This window comes from Impatiens glandulifera, chromosome 9, assembly GCF_907164915.1.
Source record: "Impatiens glandulifera chromosome 9, dImpGla2.1, whole genome shotgun sequence".
Classification (NCBI taxonomy): Eukaryota; Viridiplantae; Streptophyta; class Magnoliopsida; order Ericales; family Balsaminaceae; genus Impatiens; species Impatiens glandulifera.
In genome coordinates this window covers 14,547,502-14,557,072 of record NC_061870.1, presented here as the reverse complement: position 1 = coordinate 14,557,072, position 9,571 = coordinate 14,547,502, and the positions used below count along the sequence as shown (strand labels likewise).

The window sequence follows — 9,571 nt, the reverse complement described above, 5'->3', positions numbered from 1 at the left end:
TTGGTTTCTCCATTCTGTTGTTCCCGGTTTTCTTTCTGGTTGTCCATTAATTTAGGGCATCTCATTATAGAATTTTTAAAGGTATTGCAGTTCATGCATCTGTATGGTCGCCATTCATAGTGTATGCCCATCTTGGTAGCCTTTCCCTTTCGATCCACCACTGTAATTTCGTCGGGGAGAATGCTTTAGGGTTGAACTTCAACGCTCATCCTATCATATGTAATTTTTTCCATGTATAGTGGGTTTCCTAGAAGGCTAGCAAAATGGTCTAAGGCTTCCGCGTTGTACTTGTGGGGAGGGATATTTCGCAACTTGAACTAGATTTGCACTGTTTCAGTTGAGTCAAATTATTTTGACTATGGGGTGAAATAGTTTGACTATTGAAATTTTGATGATGAAATGATTTATGCGCTTTGATGCAGGTGTATCGAAATCATATTTCATGAGATTTGGCTCTAATGAGGCTCATTAGACCGATTTGCATTATATGCACATAATTAGACGTGTAGTCTAACTCGTGGAGTTAGACGTGTAGTCTAACTCGTGGAGTTAGACGTGTAGTCTAACTCGTGGAGTTAGACGTGCAGTCTAATGGAAACCGTAATTAGACGTGCAGTCTAACTCGTAGAGTTAGACTCGCAGTCTAATAAATCTAATTATTAAACATGCAATCTAACTTAGTGGAGTTAGACGTGCAGTCTAATGTATATGGAATTAGACGTTCAGTCTAACTTAGTGGAGTTAGACGTACAATCTAATGTATACAGAATTAGAGCCAGCAATTCGATCAACTGAGAGAAATACTATCTGAGAAGAACTATCAAGCAATTAATCCTTTGAATATTCATATTGTGAAGCTTCTTTCCTGATTGTATTGTGTGTGAATCAAGAGAGAGCTAGAATCATATTATAGTTAGCTGAGTGATATTTTTCATCTTGTAAATTGAATAGAGTGTGTTTTGTTCAATAGTGAGCTAAGTGTGTGAAAATTGTATTTGATTCTAATCATATTATAGTTAATCCTTCTAGTGGTTGGAAGAAGGGGTGACGTAGGAGAGTTTGCTCCGAACATCCATAAACAAACTGCTGTGTCATTTCATTTCTGTCATCTTTCATTCTTCATCTTGAGCTTCAAACCCAAGTAAACAATTCCGCCTTGATTCTGTTTCAAGTGTTTACAATGGTTTGCGTAGAATAGAAAGCGAATTAAATCCCTAACAAGATTTCTTTCAAACCATTTTTCATAATCCTTCATCAATAGCCAGACCACCGTCTCTATCGATAAAGTCGATCCTATCAGTTTCTTTTGGAATACTGTCATAGCTCGTACCCTCCTTCCATTTTTCGAGCTTCATGCATTCTTTCCTCACATGTGTATGTCCCAACTCTAAAATTTTCTCAAGATTAGTCTCTTGATTGAATTTCAGGAAATACATGTCGTGACTGTTAGAGGTGACCTTCATTAGACCTTATTTTCCCCATTGCTTCATGAGTTCTTCCTTGGTGGAATCAAAAGTGGCAGATTCTTTCCATATATAATTACCCACTATCACTTGTTCCCATGATCGAACGCATTTTTCTTCCACTTCTGATTGTAGCTTGAACTCAAAGGGATTTTCGAGTTTTTTTACCTTTGCTTTGAGTGCACCTAGAAAAATCTGTCCATTTTCTGGGATTTTGTTTTCACTTTCTTTTGCTAAGTTTTGACCCTACTTTGTGTCTGGATTCTTCTTCCATACTTGATCAACTTGACAATTTAGGTTCTTCTTCAGAGTGTAAACATTTGTCTAGGTACATTTTGTCAACTCTTTCATTGTGTTGACGGACCGTCTAACAATAATGTCATACTCCTCTTTTTTAGAAGGTTCAAATCTTGGAGGTAGTGTAGGTTTACCTAAATAGTGATTTGCTGAACCCTTTCTTTGTTGAGAATTAAACCACTCTTTTTCACTTTGCTTACATCTTTATTGACTTTTCGATCCTCCTCCATCTTTGGCCAGTCAAATAGGTAACACTTTATAAAATGCTATGTTTTTTTCAAAAAAATAGTTTATTGTCATTTTATTAAAAAAACTCAAGAGTGGGAAAATAGTTTGAGAATTAAGATCAAACCTAGACAATTTATTTCTTTGATAAATAAACAAATAATAAACCAGAATTACAAATAACTAAGAGAATTACAACAAACAAAAATTGTCTAAAGCGTTTTGAATTTAATTTTGTTGGTGATCAAGGCACAGATCGATCCGAAGAATGCACTAATTCATACTTGTATTTCTTTCTCTTGTATCTATAAGAAATATTCTATCTTTGGCTTAAGCTCCAGTTTTATTCATTTTTCTTAATTCATCTCAAAGTATGAATTAGTGCATTTCTATTTGCAACTACATATTCTCATACTTTCTCCACTGATCTGCGCATTGTACTGTAAATTCTTGCATTTCTTTTACTCCATACATTGTAGATAAATGCTCCAAAGAAGTATTTCAACAAATTTAGTTAGAAGTTGTCTCTCTTTCCATTTATCGTAATCATTTATTTGATTTCATTCCATATTCTGGCAAGTTAGAGAGATATGCTATGTTAATTATACTCATATTTTCTTTTTATCTTTTCTACCTACGTTCATATGTTGATACTATGTTGATACTTTTTGTTTTGCCGTAATGGAGAATCATATATTCATTAGTCTTTTTTTCTTATGATATTATTTTGTTTCTCTAAATTTAATTTTTTATTTTGATTGATCTACTTGCTGCTTCACTTTTCTTATTATGTTTTTTTTAAAATGAAGTTGTAATATTGAATTCACGAGAAATAAAATTTTTATCAATCAAAGTTTCATTAATTTCCTCTTATAATTATTGACAATTCAGTTCACTTAATTGATCCATTATTATAGACATTCATTTTATTTATTTTAATTATTTATAATCTATATAATTATATATATGCATAAATTATTTTCAAATGTTATAATAAATATATTAAAATAATTAATATTTTTATAAAAATTAACAAATAGTAATTCAACAAACATGTTATGACATTATTTATATATAACATAATTTTAAATCCTAATTATTCAATAAATATTTATTTTAGTTCTCTTGCATATAATTATATATGCATGAATTATTTTCAAATATTATAATACATATATTAAAACAATTAATTTTTTTAGTTCAATTTTTTTCATATATTAAAATAATTAATTATAATACAAATATTATAATACATATAATACAAATATTAATATATTAAAATATTAACATTATGACATTATTCAATAAATATTTATTTTAGTTCTCTTGCATATAATTATATATGCATGAATTATTTTCAAATATTATAATACATATATTAAATTAATTAATTTTTTTATAAAAATTAACAAATAGTAATTCAAAAAATATGTTATGACATTATTTATATATAACATAATTTTAATTCCTGATTTATAAACTTACAATCTAATATCTATCATATTAATTACTAGTTTCTAAGTAACGGAAATAAAGTATTTTCCTTGGATTGATACTAAATAACTAAAATATATCATAAGCATTAAGTATTAACAATAACATATTAATTATTAATTGACTAAATACCTAATTCAAAAAATTAATATAGTTATAATAAAATATTTAAGTATATAAATTAAAAGATGATTAAAAAAATAATCTTAGAACATTTGATAACTAATTTAAAAATTAGAAAAAATTTAATAAAGTTAGAGTATATTACGTAGAATTTATAAGTATAAGAAGTTTATTTAATTTATAAGAATATATATTTATTTAAGTAGTTTATAAATTTTATAAAAAAATATATTAAATTAATAAATTAAGAAAGAATAATATAAAATAATTAGATTGTGATGGTCATACTTGAAAACAAAAAGAAAAGTTAAAAAAAAGTTACTGTTTAAAATGGAAAAAAAAGGTAAAAAATATCACAGTAATTTTTTTTTTTAAATAAGAATTGGGCTACCCAGGGGGTGGGTCTGCCCAGTCCATGGGTTTTCGGGCTTACCCCTGGGCCGACCCTGTTCATAATATAATATAAAAGTATACTATCTAATGAAGAATGAGAATTCACCAATAAAATTTGTAAGAACTTCAAGTCATTTTATAAGGTGACTCAATTATTTTTTGGCACAAAATAACCAACAGCTAACATATTTTTTCCAAAAATATGTAATATATATATATATGAAACTGTCTTCATGGATCAATTCTTCTAATTGGGTTATTAGTCAAATGGTGGCTAATATGAGTGTGAATTAAAAAAATTATTGGGATATATATATGTTTTAATAGGAGTGACAATTGATTTAGACCCAAAATATAAATTGGATTTGTTAGAGTTCTACTTTCCTCCTAAGATATATGAAGATTCCTTTTTTATTCTTTTATCAAAGATTAAAGAAGTTCGTCATTTATGATATAACTTGTTGGAAGAATATCGTCACAAGTCTGATTTTGATAAACGATGTGATGAGGGTAGTTCTTGTTCGAATTCAGCAAATTCTGACATGACAACACTTTAAGTGATCTCCAAAAGTTTATGTAAAAAATATAAATAATTGTATTGAAATTAATCTAATTCCATTAATAAATGGAAATAAGATTGTGAATAAATAAAATCAAATAAAATTCACACAAATTGAAACGTGAATTAACGGTGAATTTAATCCAAAATATAATCAAATATTAATTATTTAATTAATATTTAATGCCTAATTAGTAAATTAAAGTATATTGTTATGATAAACATTTAACTTTAATTGCCTATCAATTGGCTAACATTTAGAGTCTTCAATTTGCTAGCATCGAATGTCTAACATTGTATTTCAACAAATTAACGTATAGGCAACAATGTTAATTAGTTATGGACTAATTAACAAATGAATGAGCAATATTTATTGTTAATAAACGTTTGGATGGTTTTATTTGAAGGTTTAATTCTCAGCAATATATACCCATTCATTATTCATTTCACATCATTCAATCATCTTATATTTTTCTCACTCTAGAATTCTAAAATCCCTCTTCTTGTTTTGTGAGTATTCTTCGAGTTCTTTGCTCGATATTTCCGTTGAAATCGATATTTCTGTTGAAACCCGGTGATAGTTCAGGCACGTTGATCAAGTTCGACAAGTAGTGATTTAAGTGTAGAATCACTACTGGATTCGATGTACCCTGGGATACAACCATTTACAATAAGCTCTATCACAAACGGGAGATGATTGAACTGTTTTAAGGGAAATGTGTCTAATAATGCCTCGAATCAACATTTTATCTGTTGATTTCGTTCTTTTAATAGTGTATTTATTTAATTTGTTTGTAACATCATTTATATATATATTTCTGTTATTTTTGAAGACAAGATTTCTAACAAATTGTACATGTGAAGAGTGAATTTGATGCATTTTTGGCAAGAGATACTATAGATTGTGGTGAATATTTTGATATATTGATATGATGGAAGATGATAGTTTGGAAGTATTCACTTCTTCAAATTATTCGCTAAGATATTTTATAGTGTTTTGTTAGAAAGAGATCATTTTGTGTTGAAAGAGAGAGGAATACGGGAAAGGGGAGCAAACAATAATACTAAGAACATACTAGGGTTCGTCCTTAAGAACATGCCGTTTTTTGACAACTAGAGTTTCACTATTCTTCTCTTAGCGAACGTTGAATCGGGGCTCGAAGGTACAAACAGGGCAGTGATTTCTTAGTGTTTTAGTTCGAAAGAGCTCCTTTGGCGTTAAGAGAAAGAGGAATACTGGGATGGGATTGGAATAATTTTCTAAAGATGAAATTGCAAAGAGCGGAAAACCCTTTTTCCGGAAAAAAATATTTTTTTTCTCTATCTAACGTGACATGCCACGTTGAATTCGTTACCTTTCGTTTTCGTAAGTGGTTTCCTTAATCATTTCTCATATATTAATAGTTTATTAGGAATACATGATGTTGATCTCCATAATCAATTTAAGAGCCAATATATATATATATATAAAATAATTATCTCATCTAATTTTGTGGAAAAAAAATAAAACAAAGATAATTGTTTATATTATTATCAGAATTTAACAACTAATTAAAATAAAGTATGTAAATAATTTTTTAAAATAACACAATAATTATTTAATTATTTAAATTTTATTTTATTAATGTATAGTCAAATTAGGATATTTAAATATTTTTATTTTATAATATATAATAAAATAATTAATTCATGAATTTAGAAAGATATTTATATATCAATTAATTAGATTTCTTTCTTTCTATGAATATTCATAATGTTCCTATGCAAATTTTGATTACTTAAATCTATAAATAGACTCCTCTAATCTAAGAAAATTAAACATTTTATCTATTCATTACATATTATATCTCCCGTGTTTTATCTTTATCTAATCATGGTCAAAACAAACAAAGGGCGTCAAAGAATCACCATGGCCAAAATGAAGAACGAGAGTAATCTTAAGGTGACATTCTGCAAAAGAAAAAGTGGGCTTTTCAAGAAAATCAGTGAGCTTATCACACTATGTGGGGTTGAAGTTTTACTTCTAGTATTTTCACCAACAAACAGAGTGTTCTCCTACGGTCATCCCAGTGTAGATGAAATAGTTGGGCGATTATTTGGTTCATCCACTCCCACGGGGCTTTCTTGTGAAACTCAACAAATGATTGAATCTTATCGGTCATCAAATATTAGGGAACTAAATGCTAATGTGATGGAGGTTGAGGAGTTGATGGAGGTTGAGGAGCAGCTTGGGAAGCAGATTAATCATGACAAGAAAGTTGGGCAGGATCAAAGATGGTGGGAGAGATCGAATAAAGAGATGAATTATCAACAACTTGAACATCTCAAGATGTCTCTGTTGAATTTAAATGCCATTGTGACCCAAAAGATGTTGGAGTTTTCTAACCCGTAAACTCAAACTTCTTTACGGGAAATAATTATTATTGTGATAAGTTATTGATGAATTTATCTTGTTGTTTTTATTTTTTATAATTTCAATTGTTATTGTTTTGATTGATGTTTGTGTTATGAATTTTATTTTAATTTATTTATGTGTTTGTAACCATATTTTTTGTATTTTAATATTTTTTTTTGTTTTTATACTATTATCGATTAAGTCTTATGTGATTCGATGAGAAAAAAATATTGAGAAAAAAAAATAATAAAACGATAATGTTACATTTTTATCGTAAAATAAATAATCGAATATCTCATCTTCATTATAGTTGAAGATCTCATCTTTCATGGATCTCCAACCATAGAATACACTTTAATGCTAAATTCAAAATTTTATAAAGTATATCATAATATATAAAAATATCTTAATCTAAAATATAATTTTATATTTTAATATATAAAAATCTTATTTTAATTTTCTATCTTTATTATCATCAATTTTGAATTAAAATCTACTACAAATTAACAATTAATTAATTTTCATGATAATTGATTAGATAGTTATTAACTGTAGTTAATAGAGAAATACATGTTTACGTGTGAACTGAATAGGCCTGATGATATCGTTGGAAATGAGATTCTCATGTGTTGCTGGTTAGATTCCATTTCCTTTGAATAATGGAAGAAAGGGCTACCAAGAAGCAATAGAGATGGCTTGATTATAAAGATGATAGTTTTATTTCCCTCATTAATTTTGAAAAGTAATTTTCTATTTTTTCTCTTATTTACATTTCATAAAGTAATTATTCAACCATACTTATTTTATTCTCTCTCATTTGGTCTCAGTATCTTTTTAAATATTTAAGAAGATAATATACAAAATATTGTGAATCATTTTTTAGTTAACTTTTGATTATATACTATATTATTTCATATATAAATAATATATATTCTTTTTAAACTTAACACCATAATTAAACTATTTAATTATATTATTTATTTCATAAATAAATACTATTATTTTAAAACCTTAATTCAATAATTAAATCTTTTTAATTATATATATATTATTTAATTTTATAAATCAATATTATATTAATTAATATTTATATCTATTATATATCTATTAATAATTAATAATTAACGATTAACAATCATTTTCTTAGATATAATTTATAAACTCTTAGTTTGTGTCCTTGTAGGACTCAATTATAATTGTTATAAGTTTTACCATATTAATCTTAATTGTCTTCTAGAAAAGCACCGTGACCCTTAAAATAATTGGATTGAACTATCTTAAATAATTATTCAATTCAAAATTAGTATTGCACGTTAAATTAAATGACACAATTTTTTCAAGGGGATGATCGGACAATAAAAATTTGATACTTCTCAAGAGGAAATCAAGACGACACACCAAATGTTTGGTCCTATGAGGATCATAAATGAGCTTCATTTTTCCTTTGTAAAATTAAATCAACTTCTAGATTTTTCACCTAGATATTTCTTGATGAGGTGAAATATCTACTTTATGATGTATTTTTGAATTTACTCTATTAAGTTTTTAGATTTGATTTTGATTAAGATTTGTGAAGTTTATTGTGAATTATTTTTTATTTTTTCTTATTTTAGGTTTAAAATTTTAATAATTAAATATCAACTTCTTACTAAGAAAGTTTTTAAATTATTATTGGATTTCTCAAATGATATTATTTGAGTTAATGAAGATTAAATCTAAGTTGATGTCTATTATTTTGAATGTCATCTCTAGTTATGATAAATTATAAAACTTTTACTATTATTTTTTATTTATTTAGTAAGCTTGTTTCATTATAATCCAAGCTTGCATATGAAAAATGATGTCAAATTTCATTTATTTTGAGACATTTTATGTTTTTATAATATTTAATTAAAGATTTGACTATCTTATTTGGTATGGATTATAAAAAACACTTTTTTTAATTAAATTAACATATTAGAGTATTTTTTATATATATAAATATAAAATAAATAAATACAATTTATATTTAATTCACTTTTACATTTTTTTAATTAAATACAACTAAAATAATTGAATTAATTATAATAAAAAAACAATATTATTGAATGATATTAAGTTCACAGTTTAAAAAAATATAATTAACATTTAGTTTGGATTGTAAAAACCTAATATTAATTCAATTCATATAGGTATAAAATGATTTGGATTACGGATTTTGATAAATATAGTTTAGATTAATACGGATGGGTTTGAACGGTTTCCTCATACTAGATATCAATGATCTAATTATTCCTTTTCATTTTCTATTCGTAATACTAAATATAACCATTTTGGATGGAAGAAGATCTTAGACAAGTTTTTCCAATTGAGTGTAGATAGTAACAAATAATGATGATATACATACAATTCGATGCCCTAATTTGAATGAATCTATAGAGAGAAACACACTTATATAAGAACTATAGACGAAATGGGGAAATTGTTGATGGTGCCTGAATTCAATCTAATTCTTAAGACGTAATGAAAACTAAACTTGAAAAACTAAGAACAAAGGGAATAAAATAAACAATGTATTGTTGAAACATAACATAATGTAAATTTAGTTATCAAAAGCATATTAATAGAGTGTTAAATTAAATT

The 9,571-nt window shown here is 26.5% G+C and overlaps 1 protein-coding gene across 1 annotated transcript; it reads left to right on the top strand.

The window, feature by feature from the left end:
• The first annotated feature begins 6,463 nt into the window (after positions 1 to 6,463).
• On the top strand, positions 6,464 to 6,946 carry LOC124915858 (agamous-like MADS-box protein AGL62). Its single transcript, XM_047456606.1, has one exon. The coding sequence runs from the start codon at positions 6,464 to 6,466 to the stop codon at positions 6,944 to 6,946; it is 483 nt and encodes a 160-aa protein (XP_047312562.1).
• The last annotated feature ends 2,625 nt before the right edge of the window (positions 6,947 to 9,571 follow it).

What these genes read in the sequence shown, in the direction of transcription:
- LOC124915858 (XM_047456606.1), top strand. Translation starts at nt 6,464, where the DNA reads ATGGCCAAAATGAAGAACGAGAGTAATCTTAAGGTGACATTCTGCAAA.